This window comes from Gallinula chloropus (genome assembly GCF_964237585.1).
Source record: "Gallinula chloropus genome assembly, chromosome: 3".
In the NCBI taxonomy this organism is placed as follows: domain Eukaryota; kingdom Metazoa; phylum Chordata; class Aves; order Gruiformes; family Rallidae; genus Gallinula; species Gallinula chloropus.
Window position 1 is genome coordinate 66,888,367 of NC_140087.1, and position 24,340 is coordinate 66,912,706.

A 24,340-nucleotide genomic window follows, 5' to 3' on the forward strand; every position below is an offset into this window, starting at 1 on the left:
AGCGAGGCCCCTCGGAAGAGAAAGCGCAGGCCAATGGCGGGCGGCGCCTCCTGCTCCATGGCGACGCCGCGCGCTCAGCTGCAGAACCGGAAGTACGGGGTTGGCGCCAAAATAGAATGTTGGGGGGAGAGGACGCTCAGGCGGCCTGGGAGACGAGCGGCTCCGCTTGCTGAGGGAGGCTGGTGCCGTTGTGTTGTTCCCTCACCTCTGGGGTTGCGTGGTGGGCGGCCCATTGACGGGGCTCTTTGCCTCCCTGGGCACTGTGGCAGGGAGAGGCAGGCTGGGTCTTCAGCGACACCTGGGGATTTATCCCAGGGTCTTTGCTCCCGGCCCTGTAGGCGGGTAGCCCCGATTTAAATTCGGTGTTGCCCGGTAAGGCACCTGCCTCTAGCTCTCTAAGCTGGCGCCTGCGGAGCGAGATGAACAGGGACCCCAGAGGCAGAGGATGCGCTCGGGGAAGGGGCTTTCAGGCATGGCGAGGCGGCTGGCGAGGAGGATGGCGAGGCCGAGGACAGAAGGGAGATGTGAAGAGAGCGCCTGGGCCTGGTGAGTTACCTCCTGCACGTCTTCCTGTTTTCTGAAGCCGTGATGTTTTATCCCTGAGGTAATTATAGCTATTTGCCTCCTGGTGGTCAAAGGAATCACCGCGAATAAAACTTGAAAAGTGTTAGTACCCGCATGGGTGTAGTCCCGGGTTTAATTTCATTTATTTATTTATTTATTTATTTTTAGCAAGATCTCAGCTAGTTCAAACAACGTTGGACCAGTTTATTCCCTATAAGGGCTGGAAACTTTATTTCTCTGAAGGTAACTTCCAACTAAATTTATAAGTAGTGGTTTAAACCATTTTTCTTTAGAGCCTGTTCTAAGTAAAGGGGAGAAGCTAAACAGAAAGCAACTGAAATTAATATTTGTTATATAAAAATGTGTGCACAGTAGCGATTTTGGTCTTGCAGCATACTCTAATCTCTACAGGGTCCAAATCTTGGAAAAGAATCTTGAGGCCTCATTCTTAAGCCTGTTTAATTAGCCAAATAAAACTTGAAGTCTAGCAAAGCCTGCAGTATACACATATCAGCTGTACTTTTCTTGATCCTATGTGCTTGTCCTATGGAGTCAAACACAGTGTTCTGGTTTATAACAGGTCTTGTAATGGCACACTACTGTCATACTGTAGAGAGTATAATTTTCTTCACTTTTGGAATGCTGAAAAACTTTGGAAATTGTCAGCTTATGTTATTTTGTGAAATGCAATTAACTGTTTATGTCAATTACTAATGCAATATGTTTCTAATTAGCTTATGTTGACAAATCTCCTTTTGTCGTGAAGACACAGGCCTTTGAAAAGTTCTTCATGCAACGCATTGAACTTTATGATAAGGTAAAAGCAAACCAAAACCCCTCTGTCCCCCAACAGCAACCTATTGTTGATACAATAGCATTACAAATTTTCTGTGTTGCCTCCTTCAAAAATAATTTCTGTTACAGATATGACAGGTTAATGATGTAATTTAGATGTGTTTATAATTTGAAGTGTATTTTGTAATCTGAAATATTTCATAGGATGAAATAGAAAGAAAAGGAAGTATTCTTGTGGATTATAAAGAACTAATACAAGACAGAGAACTGACTAAATCCATACCAAATTTATCTACTGAACTAAGGGATATGCCTCAGAAAATACTGCACTGTATGGGTCTGGCGATTCATCAGGTAAACATGATGTTTTAATATGTAGAAGCATAGTCCTCACAACAAAAAAGAATCAGTGGGATTTAGGTGCAATAGTGTTGTAAACACTGAATCTCTGGCTTATAGAAAACTACTGTTCATTAAACTCTTCCCTTTCTTCACACATTCTGTATGGCTTACAAGTTAAAGCTTTGGAAATGCTTTGATCTCGGTGCATTTTGCTTATTCATAGTCAAAGCAGTTGACTGTGTGTAATTCTAAAACTTAGTTTACCCTCTATTGGGAATTCTAATTCCTGGTTGTGTTGTTTTTTGTTGTGGGGTGTTTTTTTGGCTGTTGGGTTTTTTTCGGATATGCTGTGTTTTACCTGTGCTGTGTGTACTGCCTCTTGCAACAGAACCATGTCTGGTGGGTCAGTGGTGAGCTGAGTCAAGAATTCCTGACTCTGTTCAATGTCTCAAAGTAACGTTTTGTAGCTTGTTGACAGGCAAGTTCTCAGATGTTTGTGCTTTAATGAAACAAAATTCCCTGCATTAAAGTCTGTATTCTCTTCATTACTTTTTTCAATTAAAGAAACAAACACAACTGTCCTGCGTTCAGCAGGGATAGAGTTAATTTTCTTTCTGGCAGCTGGGGTAGCTCTGTGTTTGGGAGTTAGGATGGGACCAATGTGGATAACTCACTGATGTTTTAGTTGCTGCTGAGCACTCAAGGATTTCTCAGCTTTTCATGCTGCTCTGCTAACAGGGGGGCATCCAGGAAGCTGGGAGAGGATGCATCCAGGACAGATGACTTAAAAGGTCAATGACCTCATGCTCAGCATAAAGAGGGCAGGTGGGCAAGGGGCACATGGCTCCAGGATAGTCCAGCTTTATGACGGGTCTGAGTTGTGCAGGTTGGTGAGAAACTGCATTGGGTATCATCAGTTGTGTGTGTTTTGCATTGAAGTCCTGTTGTTGGCATTTCTCCCTTCCCTGTCCCAGTAAACTCTTTATCTCAACCCATGAGGCTTGACTGATTCTGCCCTTTTTTATTTTTTATTTTGATTCCCCCCTCCCCGCTGCAGGGGAGAACAAGCACATGGCCCATGATTCTCTGCTGCTGGCTGGGGCTAAAACCATGAGAGCAACAAATATGTTGATTTTTAAATTCTACTTGAAATGAAGCTTAGAACTGTTTAGAAGCAGAAACCTGCTGTTTAGTGAGGGACAGCAGGGAGCTCTTTAGATGTCAGTAGGGCGATCTGATTATAAAGGGTAGTAATACAACTTAATGGCCAACTGAATCTATGTGCATGGCATGATGCATTTGTGCCTCTGTTCTGTCTAGGTGCTAACAAAGGACCTCGAAAGGCATGCTGCAGAGCTGCAGGTGGAGGAAGGATTGCCACTTGATGGAGAACCTATAATAAATGTGCCTCTCATTCATGCCAGGTAATGGATGTTGAGTATTTGGGTTATTTTCCAGGAAGATCTTTGTTTCTTGTCTAATGTTGGTCAGTGTCCATGCATGGTGCTGAAGGCTTACATATTTATTTTATCGAGAGACTTGACTTTCTGAACAGTCTACATTTTGCTTTTTTTCTTCACCATGACAAAGGCTAAACTGTCATTGGGAAAAGTTTAAATGAAATCTGCTTGTAAGATGAACACAACAGTTTGTAACTAGAAAAGCTTATAAGTAGCTATGTAATGTATAAGTAGAACAAATATTATGTGAAATATGTATTGTTTAAACTTCTGATATTTGCTGAGGAGGCTAGGAAGTGATTATGATCTAGCTTTTTATTGGCAAAAGGCTTATTTGGAGGGTGTGGATGTCAACTACGGCTTGTAATGCTTATTTCTGTGTATGGATATTTTGACAGTGGTGTATGAGGATGTGTTATTTCATATTAGCTTAAATCTATCAAATTATTACTGGTAGACAGTCTAAAGAATATTAATTTCAAATTAAAATTTGATTAATTAGAATTAAGAACATGAGGTTACGCAGGTTTTTAAGTATTGACTTACAGGAATCATAATTACTGTTATAACTTTTAAAATGCGATTTTCTTTGAATGTCTAATAAAGAAAGGGGGGGGGGGAAGTGCTAAGGACTTATCAGAAGTAACAGTGTCTCAGACTTCAGGAGTCTGGGGGGGCCTGGGGGCATAAGTCTTATTTGAGTTAGTTTGGGCTTTTTTCTTTTATTCTATTCCCTGCTGGTCTGGCTTGGAAGGGTGGAGAAGCATGTTTTGGTGTGGCAGGTGGATTGAGTCTAGGGGTTTGTCTCATTGTGACAGATTTTAAAGTTTTGGCTTGTTATAAAACTGCAGCTGGTTAACTACACAGTTGAAATGTTTAGGAAAAACCTGTGACCAAAGAGGTATTACCCAGTGGGTACAAATTAAAGCACATAAAACCCCATGGGAACATAAGAAAATGTTCTTTTACTTTGAGGATGGTCAAACACTGGCACAGGTTGCTCAGAGACTGTGGAATCTCCATCCTTGTAGATACTCAAAAGCCAGCTGGGCAACCTGTTCTTCTAGGTGGGTCTGCTTGAGCAGGGGAGTGATGCTAGACAATCTCATAATGTCTGTCCTAACGTACAAAGTGCTGTTTGAAGTTTGCTACTCTGAGTGATTTGGCTGGGTATTTTTTGTTGTCCTTAAAAAGGGACAATGCATTCTACCTGACTACATGTTTTTATGTCCTTAAAACATGAAAATCCACCCTTTCTTTTGTGCCACAGGTATAATAAATCTTTGATTCTTTTGTTTGGCAAATCCAAGTTCTGGTCCAAAATAACTCAGAGAAGGCTGCAGATGACTATGAAGTAACTTCTGTTGTATCTTGCCCCTATTGTTTGCAGGATGGGAGGTGTCACTATATAAACAATCTATATAGCCATTGAGGTATATACACTTAAGGAATGACAAATGTGAGGCTGCTTTCTAGACCAGGATTAAAGACTATGCCATAAGTCCACAGGCAAATTATGTCTAATCATTGCTCTGTTAATAATTGGTGTGTGAACATATCTTCCTGTTGTTGGGTGTGGGTTTTTTATTGTTTCTTTGGCTTTGGGTGGTTGGTTTTTTCTTCTGCATTACAATAAGCTTTCAAAATGCTAATCCTTAACTTTTGTGTAGGTTGTACAACTATGATCCATTAACTCAGCTGAAAAATGTTCGGGCCAACTGCTATGGGAAATACGTTGCCTTGCGTGGCACTGTTGTGCGCGTCAGCAACATTAAGCCGCTGTGCACTAAGCTAGCTTTTGTGTGTGGCACCTGTGGAGATGTTCAAGGTGTTCTTCTACCTGATGGAAAGTATACTCTTCCAACTAAGGTAAATTAAAAGCATTTAACTTCACACTTCTCCCCTGTCTGTAGTGACCTGTGAAAAAGCAACATCTCTGGTATTTAACCTAACTTTAAATGAAAGGCTTTTTTTTTCTTTTCAACAACTGACATTAGGGAGGAAAATTAAGTTTAGCATGCAATACTGTGTAACCTTGTACCTGGAAAAAAATTGTATCCCTCTGAAACAAAGGTAGTATATAGACACTCCCTCTAGTCTGTCTTGGGTTCTGTAAAAGCCTCTTCCACGTGGCTGTGGTGACTTTCTTTGGTTAGACTTGGGGGAGGCTGTGGCTTTTGTGTAGAGCTTTGTTTTCATTTCACTGCATTTTATCTGCATATCAAAAAGCTGAGACATGGGACAGTGCCCAGTGATTCTATGTTACCTGATTTGCTCAAGTGAAAAAATGATCTCTGAAACATCTGCGAGTAATTAAAAAAAAAAACCCAAACCCACAACATTTCACCAAAGGGCTTGTACAAATTGGCTGAATGTGCTCTAACAACTGAGTCAGGGCTCAGGTGTTTGTGCTTAATAGGTCTTTGTTAATTTTGCATGGGCTAATTTGTAGCCCTAATTTTACCAGCTTTTTTCCCCTGCAATAGGTGTTAATGAATCACATTGCTTTGCTTTTTTTTTTAATAAGGCAATTTCAAATTATTATTTAAAAGAAAAAAAATGTTGTGAATGAATTAGTTACTGTTGTTCCAGTGCCTTGTTCCTGAGTGCCGGGGTCGGTCCTTCACAGCTGACAGAAGCTCCCCTTTAACCACTACAGTGGACTGGCAGTCTGTTAAGTAAGCATTCCTTCAATAAATAATCAAAACGTGGCAGGATGGCCTGTTCTATATTGCACTGTGTAATTGTAATAATCTTATTCTTTTGTGGTAAGCACTCTTCAAAACAACTACAAAGCAGTTATTTCATCATTAGCAGAAGGAAATAGTGCTATACCTGCATATTCAGCTGCTTTCTATATCTAACCAGCAGGCAGGTATGCTAAAAATCTGACACCTTTGCTGTGGGGGAACAAGTGACTGTTTCTTAACAGCGTAAGAAGGTGGAGAGTGGATCTGTGTTTCATTGCTTCCATCCTACTAGGCACTATCAGCACTATGACCATCCTATTATTGCCCCATAGTGTGTACATTCAGGAGAGTTTGGTGTGTTGTTCCTTGTCTTATCTGTCAGCTTACTGTAGTAAAGGCATCAGCTTGGGAAAAAACAGGACTCTCCGTACTTTTCCCCACTTTTACATGGCATGTTAACATAGAGAATCTGAATGTATTGAAAAATCTTATTGTGCCAGATGACACTTAGATAGGTTTTTCTTTATTAACATTCTGTAATAAGTACTTTTAAAGTTATTTTTTAAATACTGCTGACATTCTTGTCAGCAGCTCTAGAGGGTGCTGTTTATCACAGCTTCTTAAGGGAAGCCTAACAGCTTCCAGGAAAGCTCAGAAATAAGTGAAGAGCTGACACCAGAACCTTTCAAGTAACTTGTTTGTTGCTAGACTTCTACAACTACACAAAAAGTGAGTTACTGTTCTTGTTCTGGTCTGAGGAATTTCTTGGGCTTTGCTATGGTTAAAATGCCAATTAAGCATTCTTCAGGGCTGTAATGTCTGACCTTAATTTTTGTATACATACGCTGTAATTATTTGCACATGAACATGCTCATCGGTGCCAGAAGATCTGCACCTTGAGAGTGATTATTTCTGGAGTTCACGCTTAATGTTCTTCTGGTATTATACATGATGATACCACTATATTTAAGTCAGAACCAAAGTCTTTCTCCAAATTCAGTGCTACTGTTTCTAGTGTTTGCCAGTGCACTTCTGCGGCCTCCCTTCTCAGTTTGGGAAGGATTGTTGGAAGCACATGGCTGCAGATCTTGTATGCCATAACTGAATTGGAAGTGTTATGCATGGAGTGTGTGCTTCCCTCCTGTTTTTGCAGGGTGCAGGAGCTCATGTCGGATGATCAGCGAGAAGCAGGCCGAATCCCTCGCACAATTGAATGTGAACTGGTTCAAGATCTTGTGGACAGCTGTGTACCAGGAGATATAGTCACAATTACAGGGATAGTAAAGGTGTCGAGCACTGAGGAAGGTAAAATATACCATCCAAAACCAACTTTTTCCTACAGTGGGGATTTTTCTAGCTATTACACAAGGAGAATAGCCATGCCACTTAATTTGGGCTCTCAAAGTTATAAATGCATTAAGTGCATATTTTTTCTAAAGCTCCAGAAGTTTTATGACAAAGAGTTATTTTTAAAAAGGCAGAAGCAGAGCTGCCTAAGAGAAGCATAGTCTCTAATGTCCACTGATAGAGACCAGTGCTTCAGGTTCAGGACCATTGTCTTGGATTATTCTACCTCTAAATAATGAGTGGAAATATTTTATGTTGAACTTCTGTATGACTAGAACATAAAATTTAAAATTCCTGGAAAACTTAATTTATTTGGGGGGAAACTCTTTCTATATGCATATACCCTTCTAATCCTGCAACATCACAGAATTACAAGGTTGGAGAAGACCTTTAAGATCATCAAGTCCAACTGTTCCTGTCCTATGCTAAACCATATCCCAAAGTACCTCATCTACCCTGTTTTAAACACATCCAGGGAAGGTGATTCAACCCCCTCTCTGGGCAGCCTGTCTCAGGCCCTGACAACTCTTTCAGTAAAAAAAATTTTTCCTAACATCTAATCTGAACCTGCCCTGGTGCAGCTTTGTGCCATTTCCCCTTGTCCTATCTCCTGTCACCTGGCTGAAGAGACCATCGCCCACCTCTCTACAACCTACAACAATGTAGTTGTAGGCTGTGATAAGGTCTCTCCTCAGCCTCCTCTTCTCCAGGCTAAACAGCCCCAGCTCCCTCACCTGCTCCTCATATGATTTTCCCTCCAGCACTTTCACCATCCTGCTTGCCCTTCTCTGCACTTGCTCAAGGACCTTCATGTCCTCCTTAACAGTGAGGAGCCCAGAACTGGACCCAGCACTCGAGGTGCAGCCTCAGCAATGCTGAGTACAGGGGCACAATCACCTCCCCAGCCAGACCTACTGGCCACACTGTTTTTGATACAAGTCAAGATGCCATTGGCTTGCCTGGCTGCCTGGGCACACTGCTGGCTCATATTCAGTGTGCAGTCAACCAACACCCCCAGGTCCTTCTCTTCCTGACAGCTCTCCAGCCAGTCTCCCCCACGCCTGTAGTTCTGCGTGGGGTTATGTCCCATGTGCAGCACTCTACACTTGGCATTGTTAAACCTCAAATATTTTGTGTACCTAAATGGGTGGAACTTAAAGAATAAATATAACTAGAAACTTACTCTGCATCAATTTTTGAAAATGCAGACATGCAGTTACTTAAATATGAACATTTTGCACATGGCTGTAGTTAGTATTTCTGAACATCAGTACTTACTGATAGAAAAAGTATTCCTTTGCCCTTTCTCCGTATTTGTAACAGGAACATCTAAAAATAAGAATGACAAGTGTATGTTCTTGTTATACATCGAGGCAAATTCTGTCAGCAACAGTAAAGGACAAAAACCAACTAATTTTGATGATGAGACTTTTCAAAGACCATTCATGGAGTTTTCACTTAAAGACCTCTATGCTGTTCAAGAAATTCAAGCTGAGAAAAATCTGTTCAGGCTCATTGTGAAGTAAGTTGCATCAGACTTGGACAAGGACTGGGATTAGACTTCTGAATCACTGTGACCACCTTCAGACAAATGTGACAGCTAATCTTAAAGCTAGGAAATGTTTAAGGCTTGTGCAATAGATGCAATGGAGATTTATCAAATTTTACTGGGCAAGGGGCTTGGGAGGAAGGGAATTATTGCAGTGGGGATGTTAGGACTTTGAGTGGACTTAAGGATATGGGGAAACTAAGAGTTTTATGTCAACCCTGAGACAGAAAGCTATGGGTCAAAAAAAACCCCCCAAAACCCACAATTAATTTTGCTCCTCACTAAGCAAGTTCAACTCTGAACTACTGTTTTTTGCTTTCTGCTCTGCTTTTCTACAGAGGAGGGGAGAGGTGTAAAAACTGAGCAGAGTGTGTGAAAGACCCTCAGCTCAGACCAAGAAGTACTCTTCTAGCTGGGACACCCTTCAGGCCCTTCCAGTGGAGTCAAACCCCCCAGAACTAACTTCCTGTCACCCTCCTTTTAAAGGCTCACTGAGATGAGAACGGGTGCAGAAACCACTGAGAAACTGGTGCTCCTTGGCATTTGTGTGAACTCAGATGAAAGGCTTTTCTCAGGCATATCTGGTTATTTGCAAATTTCGAGAGATGCAATGCTGCTAATTTCAACTGGTGTTGTTGGAAATTCAGCAACAGCTAACCAAAAGTGTTACCTGTTTATAGAGGTACTCTGTGACAAGAGAGATGGAGTGAGTGGCTATTTAGTAATAATACAAGGTTTATATTCCCCTTGCCTTACGGTGTTGTTTGTTTTACAGCTCTCTTTGTCCTGCAATCTATGGCCATGAGGTAGGTAATTTAACAACTTCAGATTGAAATGTTTATGCCACAGTACACTTCTAAAGGACTTAAAAAGCTTCTCTGGGGTGGGGGGGAGTAGCAGAGAGAGTCAGGTGACCCTGACTCTCAGTTGCTTTTAGTGACAAGGAGATGACAGCTTTACACCCTTGAGCTTAGCCATCCTGAGGGTTATCACAGTCAGTTCTAGGGAGCTGTTGATATCAGTCACTGTGATCAAATACTGCTTTTGGTATGTCCCACTACAGATCGTAAAGGCAGGTTTGGCCCTGGCGTTATTTGGAGGATGCCAGAAGTTTGTAGATGACAAGAATAGAATCCCGGTGAGAGGAGATCCACATGTTCTGGTCGTTGGAGATCCTGGATTAGGGAAAAGTCAAATGTTGCAAGTATGGGTTGATTTCTTTCTGTTGTCTGATTTTTATTTTCCTTGTTATCATGATGACTTAGTCATGGGAGGAGGATAGCTGCACTAAGACCAAAGGGAAAAAGGGTTGCTCGAGTCTGGCTGGAGCTATCTTTTCCTGTAGAATGCCTCAAATATAGGATAATATGTGAAGGGGTCCAGCTGCCCTCCCCTTCCAGGCAGTCTTGCGGAACAGATCAGACCTGTTTAATGCATTGGTCAAGACCAGGGTCTATCAAGTGTAGGCTTGCTGTCTGGCCCTTACAGGTTTTTTCACTGAGCCCTTTCCCCAGTGAGGAGTTTAACTCCTTCCTGTCTTCATTTAGCTGATCTGTTGTCAAGTACACATGCTCTTGGAGTTAAATTAACTTTGGATGCCATGTCACTCAGCTTCTGTGGGGCTTTCTCCTGTTCTGTTGCTATTTCTGTGTTGCTAACACAAGTTTTGACTTTTTGGGAAAGGGACCTGCTGCTGTGTTCAAATTTTAATCTTGGTGGACATTGTCACATGACTGTGACAAAAATCAGTAATTATAACTTTTTCATCTTAAACAGAATGTTTTTAAAGTTCCATGTCTTTTCCCATGGTCACTGTGCAGTGAAAGAGAGATCAGAGGTCACCTAGACCTGCAGCATTGCAAACCTCACTTAAAAACCGACCCTTTTTAATGTGGACATGTTATGACTTGCAATAACTTAACCAAAATGATGGATTTGTATGCAAGCATCCTGGTAAACAAATCTGTAAATTATTTTGACATAGAATGGAGACTCTCTATCTTATAGTAGATGATCTGTTTTTTCATATTGTTACTACATAACAGACTGCCATTCAAGAAAACTAGTAATCTGTTTCTCAGCCCTGGGACAAGGCTCCTCTCAGTCATCACTGTCACAGGGCAAAAAAAAAAACCCAAGGAAAGAACAAAAGCTGGATAGGAGCCAGTTTTGTTGTGGGTTTTTTTAATTTTGTTTTTATTTATTCAATATTCAGTGCCTGTCACATTTACTCAGCATAAAATGTTTTGGGTGCTACCTTCTAAATAAAACATGTACTCTGTAGATATTTACTGGGAATATTAAATTCTAACTATATTCTAGGCAAATTTAACTGCAACATGGCTGTGTTAAAGCTTACCATGCTTTGGTTTTTTAGTTCATATTTCAAACTGTAGGCTCAACTGCTCATGCTTTTCCTGAAGCAGCTTGTGTTGGGCACTAGGACGAGATGTTAGTCTAAACAGACCATGGGGTCTGAAGATACAGATGTTATATATCTGCAATTCCATGGTGGATGGCATGTCCCCAACTATTCTGACATACTTTGAAATGTAAATGCTGTGTCCGAAGTCCTAGTAGTTATAACACAGTAGATGTGGCTGTGCTGCAAGTATTGTGACCAATGTTACTCCTACTATTTGGCAGAAGTATGTGTCTCCAGGGTTGCAAGGGCTTAAAACCTTTCTTAACATGGCTCAACACGTTAAGTAGAAAGAAACAAATTTGGCTTTCCTTTTAATTGTTTCTCTAGAATAAGGCATGTGAAAGTTTCCACCTTGGGGAGGGGAAAAAGTGATGTGTTTCTCTTCTAGGCGGTGTGTAATGTTGCTCCTCGTGGTGTGTATGTTTGTGGTAATACTTCCACCAGCTCTGGTTTGACTGTTACACTGTCTAGAGATGGTGCTTCTGGAGATTTTGCCTTGGAAGCTGGTGCTTTGGTGCTTGGAGATCAAGGTAATACCTGTAATGCTACAGGTTTTGTACTAACAAACGTAGGGGGTGGGGTGCTACAGAGTGTAAGGTTAACTGCAGAGCTTGCAGAATTGAGGGCTAAAAACAAATTTTACAAATGATACTGACTTTCCATGTCTTGAAGTTCTTGGTTTCTCCAGTGACCTTTTTGGAGGTGATTCCAGCTTTCCTACATCATAAGATACGTAGAAAACCAGAGTTCTGCAGTTCACATACCAACTTCACTCAATGAGTTAAAGATGTTTTTTCCTTTTTGAGAAATCTTGTCTTAATAGCAGCTCCTGGATTATTACTGGCTTTGGAAAGTGGCTAGCTTATGAGATTTGTTGTCTACTTTTTTAAAGCTTGTTTTGTCATTTTAATGTGCAATAAGACACTACTGTGAGCAAGCCCAACATTGTAATGGTTCATCTGCAATGGCACGAAGCTAAACCAAATGTTGCTGAAATGGAGACTTGGTCCAGTGTCTCCTTCAGTCCTCAAGACATTGGGTTGGACTTGTGATGGATTGTAAAATAGTCTGTCAGTCTGTGATCAGCAGTGGATCATACATATACTTGTTCATCAGTTAATGTTTTCTAGTAAGTCTTTCTTTTGGGTTAATTGTTTCCAGGTATCTGTGGAATAGATGAATTTGATAAGATGGGAAACCAGCATCAGGCTTTGCTAGAAGCCATGGAACAGCAAAGTATCAGCCTTGCCAAGGCTGGCATTGTTTGCAGTTTACCAGCTCGGACGTCCATCATTGCTGCAGCCAACCCAGTTGGAGGACATTATAACAAAGCCAAAACAGTGTCTGAGAACTTAAAGTAAGCACCTCCATGAAACGCTGCTTATAGTGTATGCTGGGTGTAGATGTTTCCAGCAGCCTTGTAGCTTGTATATAATTGCTTTTTAGTTTCCTGGAGCATGAACGCAAAGTTCTGAATTAATGGAACGTGAATTTTTAAGTGTCTTTTAAGTGGAGCAGAGCTGCTGTAGTTTTTCCATATCTGACACCTGTGTTTCCTTGTTTTCACTCTAGAATGGGGAGCGCTTTACTGTCAAGATTTGATCTAGTCTTCATTTTGCTGGACACCCCAAATGAGGACCATGATCACTTGCTGTCCGAGCATGTGATGGCAATCCGAGCTGGAAAGCAGGCAGGGTGCAGCAGTGCTGTGGTGGCTCGTACCAACACACAGGACCGCTCTGTTCTCGAAGTTGTTTCAGATCGACCGCTGCTTGAAAGACTAAAGGTAGGACTTGTCCTGTGACTGTTGCTGCGCCCCTTCCTGTGGTGTTCCTTGCACTGGTACTTAGCAATCTGGATGTCCTTGGTTGACCACCCCCTTCTCATAATCATTGGCTCTGAGTTAGAGATGAAGCAGTTAAGGCTCCAGCCACCAGCTGGTACCGGTTGTCAGTTGTAGCTACTGTTACCCACTCTGCTGGAGCTGCTAAGGGTGTGTCTCAAACTTCCTTTATCTCCACACAGAAAAGAATTTATTAGGAGAGCTGGGGTTTCTTTTTTCAGTTGCGGTAATGGGAAGATACTTTGCATGAGATGCTCTAAGGCAAATTTGCTGTGTTAGATTTCTGTAGAGAGCTACAGAACTAGACTGGATGTAACAGTTTCGTATGACATAATTTGCTGTAAGTATTGAATCTGAATAAAAATGTGTGTAAACAAATCCTTGGGCACCTGCAACTCATGGCAGCTCTTTGTAATTGGGTTAGATCTTACCAGGAGAAAACTTCGATGCCATTCCCCATCAACTGTTGAGGAAGTATGTTGGATATGCTCGGCAGTACGTCCACCCAAGCTTATCTCCAGAAGCTGCTGAGGTCCTCCAGGTGTTCTATCTGGAGCTCCGGAAACAGAACCAAGGAGTAGACAGCACACCAATCACAACAAGGCAACTAGAGTCACTGATTCGACTTACAGAGGTAAGTGCAAGTTGTAATACTTAAGGGATTGAAAGCAAAGAGATTATTCCTTTACTACTACTGATATCCTACAATTTTGACAGCTTATTCACTGCTATGCTTTTTGTTGTGAGTTTTAAAAAAAGTGAGTCTGTAAGAGACTTAGACATGCTTAAGAACTACTGATGCTTAAAGCTTCTTATGAAGTGAAGCACCCCGGAGGGGGTGGAAAGAGAATTTCACATTGTCCCAAAAGGCAATTAAGGAATAAGTATGTGCAGGCAGAGACAAGCTGCTGCCTGTCTCAACCTTAAACTGGTTTCACTTTGCCCTTACACCATTTGTGATCCGCTGCTTCCCAAGAATACACTGTTAAACTCCACACTGCAGCCTAGAAATGACAGTGTGCAGGAGATGACTTTGAAACATTATCAAAACAATAGAGGAATTTTTCCTCTAAATCCCATAGGCTCAGGTTCCATCTCTGTTCTTGAAATTTATGCTTCTTGTAGAGCAATTGTAGCCTTTTTTCACAGATGCAATATATCTTAAATACCCTTTGGGGGTGTGTTTTTGTGTGTGTTCTTGTTTTTAAGGCACGATCAAGGCTGGAGTTAAGGGAGAAATCTACAAAGGAGGATGCTGAGGATGTAATAGAAATAATGAAATATAGGTAATACACACTGCTTCTAAAATAAACAAAGCATTATGATGCTATTCATTCCAAGACACCCCCCCTTTTTTTTTACTGCAGATACACAAACACAGTGAAGAAATTACTCTATTGAATTTAGGCCTGTGATACCAGTATAGATTTGTTACTGCTGCTTTTAAAAGTGGCAACAGTGCTAAGTTGAATACGATCACTTAGCTGCTATGATGATACAACACACAGGTCTGAACATCAGTGCACAGTAACTGAGACATGAGGCACTGCCAAGGGTGTTTCTGTTCTGTGGTTGCTCTCTGTTGTGGCTGAACAGGCTCAAAAGTGACTCGGGCAGATGCTTGGTCTAAGATGCCTAGATACCAACGTTCTTACTTGGGAATGATTTCCTATGTGTCTTCTGAGAACTTAGTTTCTTAAGTGGTTATGCTTCAGTAAGAAAATTAATGTATTCTTGCCTCTACCTTCTGTTGATATTTTATAATATATTTTTTTAGCATGCTGGGAACCTACTCGGATGAGTTTGGAAAGCTGGACTTTGAACGTTCGCAGCATGGGTCTGGGATGAGCAATCGCTCACAAGCAAAACGGTTTGTTTCTGCCCTTAGTGGTATCGCAGAGAGAACTTTCAACAATCTGTTTGACTTGCAGCAGCTTAAACAGATTGCTAAGGAGCTACAAATACGAGTAAGTTTGGAAATCCAGTATTTCTTCAGCAACAAACTGCATAACCAATTGAAGTTATTGTAAAATAGAAAGTGGAAAAGGCACATCTGTTGTGCCCCTGCAATCTGCAGAAATAAGCGGTGCTTGCTGCTTTTAGGCTGATCACTCTTCCTGAGTTGCCTTTGTTTGTCAGCTTAACTAATAGTACCAGTTGTCTGGCAGTAATGACTCCCTGTGCTAGTAAGGGTTGATTTGCTTCTGAAGCTGCTCCTTAACAAGATTCTGCTTTGTTCTCTACTTCCTCTGACTCCCCAGGCCACACCCCTTTTTTTTTTTAATTCCCAAATTTAGCCTCTTGCAGTGTATGTGTTCTATTTCAGCAGAGCAGCAAGGCTTCTGCTTGGCCTTCTCTTGCCCAAATATGCCCTCTGGGTTTTCACCCCTGCTCCAGGCATCCCAACATTATAACTTCAGGAACATCCTGTAGAATAGATGGCCACAGATGTGTTTTAGCCTGTAATTGATTTGTGTTTGCTATTCATGGGGGACTTGAGCCAAACAAAGATACTGTAAGCTACTGTTTCTTGCTTCATGGGCAAAAGCTTTAAATGCCGATTTAAAACTTAAAACTGGATTTCAGTGTAGTGAGTGGAAAGTAGCAATAAGGAATTTCTCTTTATGGAACTTACTATGGGCAATAAAGCTGTTCTCTTACCCGGTTAACCTACTTTAGCCTGCTGGTTAACCTACTATACAAGATGCCTTCAGTTTCCAAACTTGTTCAGATGTTGGCTGTACGTAAGGCTGTATTTGGTGTTGTATCCTGTGTGACAGAGCATGTTACTGCCAGCTGTCTTCTCAGTGACCATTGATTCATGAAAATTCAATGGATTCATTCAGCTAGTTCAACTAATTCTTATTTTCCAATGTTACATATATGTTTTTGCCTGTCCTAAATGTATAACAAATATCTGGAAATCAGTGAGACTTGTAGAAATTACTTTTTTTTGGTGCTTCAGAACTTAGATGTATGTTACTTTGTATATTTAATTTGTACCATAACATAAGTAAAGCACAAAAGGCTGCAACTGTGTTCTCCTAGTAGACCAGCCATTTGCTATGGAAACTAATCTGTTCTTAGCTCACTATTTCAGAGTTCTTCCACAGAATATTTATAGAATCATAGAATTGTCTTGGTTGGAAGGGACCTTTCAGATTATCAAGTCCATCCATTGCCCAAACCACCACCAAACAGTGTCCCTCAGCACGGCGTCTACCCACATCCTACCTCTAGGAACAGAGACTCCACTGCTTCCCTGGGCAGCCCATTCCAGTGCCTAACAGCCCTCTCTGGGAAGAGGAGGGTTGATTTACATCAGATAACATGTCATTCTTCTGATTTGATATTTACTTTTTGTCACTTTTCCCAGGTATCTGACTTTGAAAGCTTTATTGGATCCCTAAATGATCAGGGTTACCTTTTGAAAAAAGGTTCACGACTCTATCAGCTTCAGACTATGTGAGAAGAACCACTGATAAAACTTCCTTGAGACCTGATTGTTGGATCTGCAGCAACATTGCATGCTGAACTGCAGCCTGACACAGTGGGTGATGGCAGCACTGGCACTGTTGCTTACTGACCTATGAGATTCCCCTTCAGCAGCTCCTGGTGGCAACAGGCTTGCATGAAGGTGCTGTAGGACACACGGACATGTGGTATGGCTGCTTTGGCTCATCCTACAGCTGTGCTAGCCCAAGTGAGGCTGTGTGAGACAAGCATGTACCTCATCATCCTTGAGGAGTGGAAAGGGTGTGTTGTAGTATCACAGTGCAATAAGAGATTCTACTTCAGAACCCAGTGGTGTTGTACCCACAAGCTTAAAGCAGGAATCTTTCCTGAGAAGATGATGGGAGTTGTGTTTTTAGCACTTTGCCTCATTCGAGGAATTTCAAGTATAGAAGTGTTTCCAAAAACCTAGGAACCTTCATGTTGAGACAATACAGCTTTGTAGCTGTTAAGAAGTGATACCTTGAGTTCCCTGCTTTGTACCTGTGTATTTATTGGTCTGTGTGGCTGAGATTTTATTTGAAATGCAAGTCTGATTTAAGAAAAATATCCTCATTATGCTATTTAATTTGTAAAACAGGAGTTGGATTTTATTTGTCTGTTATTAAACTTGATACACAAGAGGTCTGCGATCTGGTGAAGAGTTACTGGGGCTGATCAATGCTGCTGTGAGTGGTAATGGACACTGTGTTCTGTGTTTCTGTACCTCTGTCCCTGCCCCAGAAGGTGTTCTCCGTAGTGCTAAAGTACTGAGTAATTCCTGGCTTTTATGAAACCAGACTTGTGGTCTGGCTCAAGAATGGGGTGTGTGAGAACCCTGAGAGGCCAGAACTCTGAGAATTAATGCTGGCTTTTAGTGTTACGGAAAGGGTGTAGGAGCAAGCCTGAAGCAAAGAAATGATCACAGCTGGTAAAATAACCTCTTTCTCCTGGAGCTAAAGTCAAGGGCGGTGACAGGGCACAGAGTACCAAGAGCCCCCTCTGGCCTTCTGGGCCACCTCCTGGGCTGAGGCACGCCTTCGCTTTCCTTAGCTCGGGCGTGCTGAACGTGCCTGGCCGTGAGGAGGAGCGGGGTGCCACCACCGTCCGCGCCTGGGGCCGCCTGGCAAGCGGTGGGGGAGCGGGCTCCCCTGGCCGCTCCTCAGCGCTGCCATTCGGCCTGCCAGCGAGCCGCCGCGCCCGTCTGCCGTAAAGCGCGCGGTCGCCGGGGAGGGGGCTGCCGTAAACGGCCGCAAAAAAGTCGCGCGTTCCTCCCCCCTCGCCGCACACGCACGGCCCGCGGCTCGTACCCTGTCCCGAAGCCCCCGCCAGTCTGCCGGGGTGGCGGATGGCGCAGGCGGCGGGCGGCCGCTCGCTCCCGCGGGCAGAGCCACAGCGCGCATAAGGGTTCACGGGCAGGCGTTACCCTGCACCATGCTGCCCGCCGCTTGGCTGAGCAGGGGTTTCTGGGGGCTCCTCCGTGGTGCGGGGCGGAGGCGGCCGAGCGGCGGCGCCAGGCCTCTAGCCAGCCGGCCCGGAGCGGCCGAGGCGGCGGAGGGGCGCGGCGGGGGGGCGGGCGTTGGCCGCCATGGCAACGTCGGTGTCTTCTGCCTGGCGGCGGGCGCGGGGGCTCTGGTGGGGCCGCGCGCCGCGCCCGCCTTGCGGCAGCACCACCAGCGGCTGCTGCGCGAGCACCGGCACCTGCTGCGCGCGCCCGCTGCCGCCTGGCGCCTCCTCAGCGGCGGCGCTGCGCCCCCGGAGCCCCCCCGGGAGGGACGTGTGGCGGGGCGCTACGCCGAGCTGGTACGTAACCGGGGGGGGGGGGGGGGGGGAGCGGGGCGGCGGAGCTGCGGGGAGCGCCCCTCCGCTGCCCTCCCGCTGCGGGGCGGGGGTTGCCCGAGGGGGCGGGGCGCTTTGCGGCCCGTGGCGCGGGGAGCTGCGGTGGTGCTCGGCGCGCTGGAAGCGGGTGTCCCGCCCCGGCTTCGAGCTAAGCGAGGGCTTCTCGGGATCTGCCCCTGGCGGCGCGCTTGCCTCCCGGGGGCGGGGGTAATGATGCGGCCAAGCGGCGGGCAGCTCCCCAGGACTCGGGCGGCTTCCCGGCTGCTTCGGCTCGATGGCTTCGGTGAGGTGCCGCGCGGGCCGGCCTTCCCTGGCCTGAAGGCTTTTCCTTGCTTTTCAGTACGAAAACCCTTGGACGATCCCAAACGTGCTGTCGATGGCGAGAATGGGTTTGGCGCCCGTCTTAGGCTACCTGATCGTTGAAGAAAATTTCAGTGTTGCACTAGGTGTCTTTGTTTTGGCGGGCGTGACGGATTTGGTATGTTGGCGTGGGGGTGGGGAGTACCTCTGGGGTACCCTGGTCCCGTTTGGCGGGCGCTGAAACACTCCGGCGCGGAATGGAAACGAATAAACAGATCAGCTTTAATATTCGTTGTTTTCTAGAAATGGTATTTGCATCCCTTGTGGCACTGTGAAGGGAGCTGGCACACAGCTCACGGGGAAACTTAAGTGCTGGCGGAGCAAAAGGATACCCTGACCAGCCCCAGGTGGGCATTGTCCAGTCAGTGCTCGTGCAGTTGTCCCTTACTGTACACAGCTGTACCAGCTGCGCCCAGCGTGACAGTTGTGTGGGGTTTAGATCAGCAGTTACCTTGGTTTTTTTCCTTCTTCATTTATTTGCTTACTTATTTTTAATAACAATGAGAATTTAGTGTCTTCAGAGGCTTCCAAAATCTGGAATGCAACATGAGGGGGAAAAAAAAAAGCATGATACAAATATCACCCAACAAGTATCGTACTTCATCTTAGCTAAACTAGCTGTATTATGTGATGTCATTCATTAAGTATCTCTGTAACAGCAGTGCATGGATAAGCTATTTTTATTCCTAGTTTTCTAACAAAGAAACATTGAACTTTGTGTTTCCTAGTTGGATGGATTTATTGCACGAAACTGGGCTAATCAGAAATCAGCTTTGGGAAGTGCTCTTGATCCTCTGGCTGATAAAATTCTCATCAGTGTGCTCTATGTCAGCCTAACTTGTGCAAACCTTATCCCAGGTGAGAAAAATGACATTACTTGCATGTGCTGTATATAAGGTAAAGAAGGTGGTGTTATGTATAGTGACATTTATTGCATGTCTGGAAGGAAAACTGCCTATAGCTTGAAACTCTTGCTTTGTCAGTCGCTGTTGGTGCCTATTAAATTCTTAAACAAACAACACTACCCCACCACAACAGACTTGAAAAACTAAAACCACTACTGCTGGTTTCAAATGCATTCTCTTTAAAGCAGTAGGAGTTAGCAGTAAAATGTTTTCTCATAGACTGGATTGTTTCCAGCTTTAGAGGAAACTCTTTCAGAAGTCATCTTAAAATCTTCAGTTGCGTATTCATTTTTTTTTTCCCAGAAGTCGTGAGTGGTGATTCCTTCTTGCTTCATATTTTGTGCTCGTCTGATTTTGCTTTGGTTTTAATCGTGGACGTGATTTTTCACTAGATCCTGTTGGCTTGGTTTTTCAGTTTCACTTACTTCCATGATTATTCTGAGGGATGTAGCGCTCATTGCTGCTGTTTTTTATGTGCGATACAAAACTCTTTCTCCACCGGTAAGTGTCTAGTGTAATTGTATGAACATGTAATTGTTTTATTTTGATTAAATCTTCTGTGTCTTTACAAGTATGAAAAAAATTAGTAAGCCTTTAGCAAAGTTGTAACCAAGAGATTTTCATCTTGAAACTTGATGGTTGCTCAGAACTTGGGTGGGTAGGCTAAGATGTAAGACTGTGCTTGTTCTTTTGCCATATAGATTTGTAAGCAGAGCAGTATTTCATAAAACAAGTTTCATAAAGATCTCAGAGCTACTGATATTTTTCCCCTGTATATGGTGTGCACTAAATCACATGAGAACAGTACCAGTATAATTCTTTAGTGCTACAATTAATTTTCGTTTGTATCATGCAGGGATATATCAAGTTAAATATGCAAGAATTGCCTTTTTTTCTTTTTTCTCTCCCCAACAGAGAACACTCAGTAGGTATTTTAACCCCTGTTATGCTACTGCCCAATTAAAACCAACATTCATTAGCAAGGTAAGAGTAGTAACTCATTACAGAAGATAACTCCTTGGTGCTTGGGGTGGTGTGTAGCTTGGCAAGAGGCGGGTATTTACTACTATTGCTGGGGGCAGTTTCAAAATTGTACCAACTAATTTGGAGGCAACATGAACTCTGAGAGCTTTTCAACCCTTGTGTCAGCACAGGGCAGCTTCTATTGTACCAGATGCTTCTGTCTAAGAAGTTTCTCGATAAATTTTCTGTATGTAGACTAATAATTAAGCCAGTAATGAGAGAGTGTATTGGTGTTCCTTGCATAGTATGTGTCTTCATTTTGCTCATATTTCCTGTTTTGCTTTCCTCAGATGAATACAGCGGTTCAGCTAATTTTGGTGGCAGCTTCTTTAGCAGCTCCTGTTTTCAATTATGTGGACAGTATATATCTGCAGACATTATGGTAACGTCCCTCTTTTTTTTCTTTTCCCCTGATAATTGAACATACTGCTAAAGGAACTGTAATTGCAATTAATCTTATTGCATGGAACTAAAAACCTGTGCCCAAACAATGCAGTAGATCCACATGGATAAATTTTCGCATGTTTCTTCTTAACTGAGGCAGGAGCTAGATATTTATTGGTACCTAATTTACCATACAAACAAACAGTAGTGAAAGTGAGCTAGTTAAGATCCAGGAATAAGAGCGATGAAACAGAATAGTTTCTTCAGAACAGATGTGGTACACACAGGCAAAGATAAATGCAGTAATAGAAAAGAAGGGAGTGGGAAGAAAGGGCGTATGCATTCTTTATTAGTTCGTGCTCTTGTGTCCTTGAAAAAGCAACTTTGATATCAATGAAATAGGCAGGAAGCATTTTCTCACTTTAGCTTTATAATGTACCTTGCTGTCTTGAAATCTAGGTTTCTGAAGCCTCTTTGAAAAACACCCGAAGAAGTCCAGTGATTCTCCTAGATTACAGGAAGGAAGGGGAGGGATGGAGTGAAAACAAGCATGCAGGAGCATACCTCCTTAAATAGAGGCTCTTCTATTCACTCTGTTACTGGGGATCTGCACTGAATCTGATTTGTAGCTGTCAGCAGGTGTAACAAGTGCAGTTACTTCTCCTGAGCAGTTTGGTGAGAGTTCAGATGAAAGAGGCTGAAAGCTGAGAGCAGAATTACTTAGTAATTTCAAGTACTGGAAAATCCAGTGTTACTTGTCTTTTAGAGGCAAAACCACCCCCAAACACAAACCCCAATGCTTTTAAAGAACTAGGAACCTTAGTTTTGATAGCAAATGTGGAGTTTTTTAATCATGTTGGAAAGTCTGTGAGAGATGTGTACTCTGCTACTTGTGTGGGACTCTGTGAGAGTTTCCATGTTGTGAATAGCTGAGAAATGCTGGGTATAACTTTCAAAAATGATGGGGATGACCCTGGCAGTGTGTCCAGGGAGAGCAGCCCTGATGGAGGGGCAGGACTGTAGCGGTGGCTCATGGCTGAATGGTGTCAGCCTTCAGTGCAGAAGAGCACTGCCAGTTTACAAACATAACATGGTTCTTGCCAAGCACCTGGGAAGGGAACAAACAAGGCTGGAGCTGAAACCTGTGCTTTAGCTTTGGAACTTGGTAAGTTGAAATCTTGAACGATGTGAATGCTTTCATACTGCCGAGGGGTAGTTTCTCATGTCAGTCAGTTCACAAGCTGGTAAACATTATGTAGGGTACAAATACTGAAGCATGGGGTCATTTGTCTTCCTGTCTCTCAAACAAGTGCTAATACGGTAAAAATTTGGCCTGGTGGGCAATTATACCAAAGCATGCTATGTAATGCTGGAGGGCAGTTCCTTTCTTAAATCATAGTACAGAATTTCAGCATCTAAACTCCATGTCTGTAGGAAACGTGTAGTGAAAAATAGGAAAGACAGTTAAAAACTGCTCTTTTTATTCCCGTACTTGGACTCCAATGACTGACAGGAGCTTGTTTCCCTAAAGGTGCATCACAGCTTTGACGACGGTAACATCTGCGTACAGCTACTACCACTATGGCCGAAAAACAGTTCAGGTGATAAATAACAAATGAACTATTCCTGAAAGGGCTGGGTCTTGGCATCCTGGTGTGCTGTGCTGCCAAAGATGGTTGTAATGCAGCTGACTTGAGTTTTGGATCAAGAAGTCTTTCGTTTTGGATCAAGAAGTCTTTCTTTTTTTTTTTTTTTTCCCCTTTTTTTTTTCTTCTTCTTAAACTATGGCATCATAATGAAGTGAATTTGGACATGTGCTGTGTATATACAAAGAGAGACTTTTCAATGTATTTTTAATTTGTTTAAAAATGAGGTTGTTTACAAAAACAAATAAATAATATTCTTAAAGAATATAGGTTACTAGTTGCTGCCATGTGAATCCTGAATAATTTTTATACTGGTTTTGAAGTTAAAATACGCACTTTTCATCAGCTTTTTTTGCCAGCTTCATGCCAGGCACTGAAGTAGACTGAGATCTTGGAGAAGAAGGCAATTCTAAGAACAAATTGTACCTCAACCTAAGTCAGTAAACCAGCATTGCTCATTAGGACTTAGTGACGTACATCAGCTTGGAGCAGAAGTAATCATGGCATAGAGGAACACCATCTTAAGAAATTTCAACCAGAGTGATAGAAATTTTACTTCATAATTCTGTGGTGGTACAGACAAGCCATGAAGAGTTATTACCTTGCTCCCTTTTCTTTCTAAATATGAGCACTGGTGAACTATACTCATCAGAGTGTTAAGTCTCTGAAGGGTCAACTGTGAAGAGCCTGTACCCACACGGAGTTAACGCTTCTCATACCACATATTTGTTCCTAGCGATGGATAGAAACTATCTCCTAGGTCTCCAGGTTCCTGAAAGCTTGTAAAGATGCTGTTTAATCTACATACTCTTGGAGAATAAAGGACATCAAGTATTGCCCAAATGAATGGAGAAAGGGAAGAAACAGTATGTACTATTATTTCTTCTGTACCTCAAGCTTCAAGAGTTGTGTGCTGCAAGCCCCCTCGGGCAAGGGCAACTGGAACATGTTCTCTACCTGTTCTCTGCTTATACAAAGACCCAGAATAGAGCACTAGGCAGAACAGAGCACATTGATCACAAGCTTATGCTTTATATTTTCAAGCAGTGTGATATTTACTGTATGTCATTAAAAAAAAAAGACCACAACAATGAAGGGCTTAAATAATTGGAATTGGGTGGTGGGTGGTAGGTGGTACGACTGTATTAATAGCAGAAGAAAATTTGCTGTAGACATCTCTTGGGAGCAGTCTCTTTTGTAACTACGAATGCTTGTATATAGGAAACATTTTAATATTTTTATATCTAAACTTGTATAGAATGGTGCATAGAGAAAACACTTGATTTTTATTAGTACCTTAACTGTCCCCACGTTTTGTGGTCTACCCTGTGTCTTACAGCAGGGGCTGAGAGAGCAAAGCCTGGTGAATTTCCCTTTAAGGCTCGAGTATTTAGTAAAACGGAGTATTTTTCTGGGTTTTGGTTTGGATTTTCTCCTTTTTATGAAGAAACCATTTAGAAAGCAGAAATTTATTATGCCCAGACAGGTCATTCCCATTCTCTTCTGGTTAATGGTATTAGCTTTGAGGGGGTTCCTGTGAGTTTAGGGTCTTTTGTTTGCTTGCTTTTTTCAGTCACAGATCCCTTTGATGCATTGCATGAGAGGCGTGGGGGAGGAAAGACTGCTGGTCAGTGAGGGTTCTGTGTTGGTGTGAGCATGGGTGCGCTGGTACCTGG

At 42.9% G+C, this 24,340-nt stretch overlaps 2 protein-coding genes across 2 annotated transcripts; both read left to right on the forward strand.

Annotated features, from left to right (window-relative positions):
* Window positions 1–419: 419 nt before the first annotated feature.
* MCM8 (minichromosome maintenance 8 homologous recombination repair factor) lies at window positions 420–16,484 on the forward strand (the record flags this gene model as incomplete). The annotated part of the gene is made up of 18 exons (XM_084261895.1): window positions 420–546; window positions 733–807; window positions 1,299–1,381; window positions 1,564–1,713; window positions 3,022–3,125; window positions 4,832–5,030; window positions 5,754–5,839; window positions 7,005–7,156; window positions 8,522–8,720; window positions 9,523–9,553; window positions 9,811–9,951; window positions 11,561–11,702; window positions 12,334–12,529; window positions 12,745–12,958; window positions 13,440–13,649; window positions 14,225–14,301; window positions 14,793–14,982; window positions 16,392–16,484. The coding sequence occupies 18 exons, from the start codon at window positions 420–422 to the stop codon at window positions 16,482–16,484; spliced, it is 2,469 nt and encodes an 822-aa protein (XP_084118021.1).
* A 1,328-nt stretch (window positions 16,485–17,812) lies between these two features.
* CRLS1 (cardiolipin synthase 1) lies at window positions 17,813–24,273 on the forward strand. The gene is made up of 7 exons (XM_084261896.1): window positions 17,813–18,310; window positions 18,687–18,824; window positions 19,435–19,564; window positions 20,027–20,112; window positions 20,527–20,595; window positions 20,925–21,016; window positions 22,550–24,273. The coding sequence occupies exons 1-7, from the start codon at window positions 17,942–17,944 to the stop codon at window positions 22,635–22,637; spliced, it is 972 nt and encodes a 323-aa protein (XP_084118022.1). The 5' UTR covers window positions 17,813–17,941; the 3' UTR covers window positions 22,638–24,273.
* Window positions 24,274–24,340: the final 67 nt, after the last annotated feature.

What these genes read in the sequence shown, in the direction of transcription:
- CRLS1 (XM_084261896.1), top strand. Translation starts at nt 17,942, where the DNA reads ATGCTGCCCGCCGCTTGGCTGAGCAGGGGTTTCTGGGGGCTCCTCCGT. An exon ending in TTGTGCAAACCTTATCCCAG is followed by an intron (nt 19,565 to 20,026) that starts GTGAGAAAAATG and finishes TTGGTTTTTCAG; the next exon opens with TTTCACTTACTTCCATGATT. An exon ending in AACCAACATTCATTAGCAAG is followed by an intron (nt 20,596 to 20,924) that starts GTAAGAGTAGTA and finishes TGCTTTCCTCAG; the next exon opens with ATGAATACAGCGGTTCAGCT.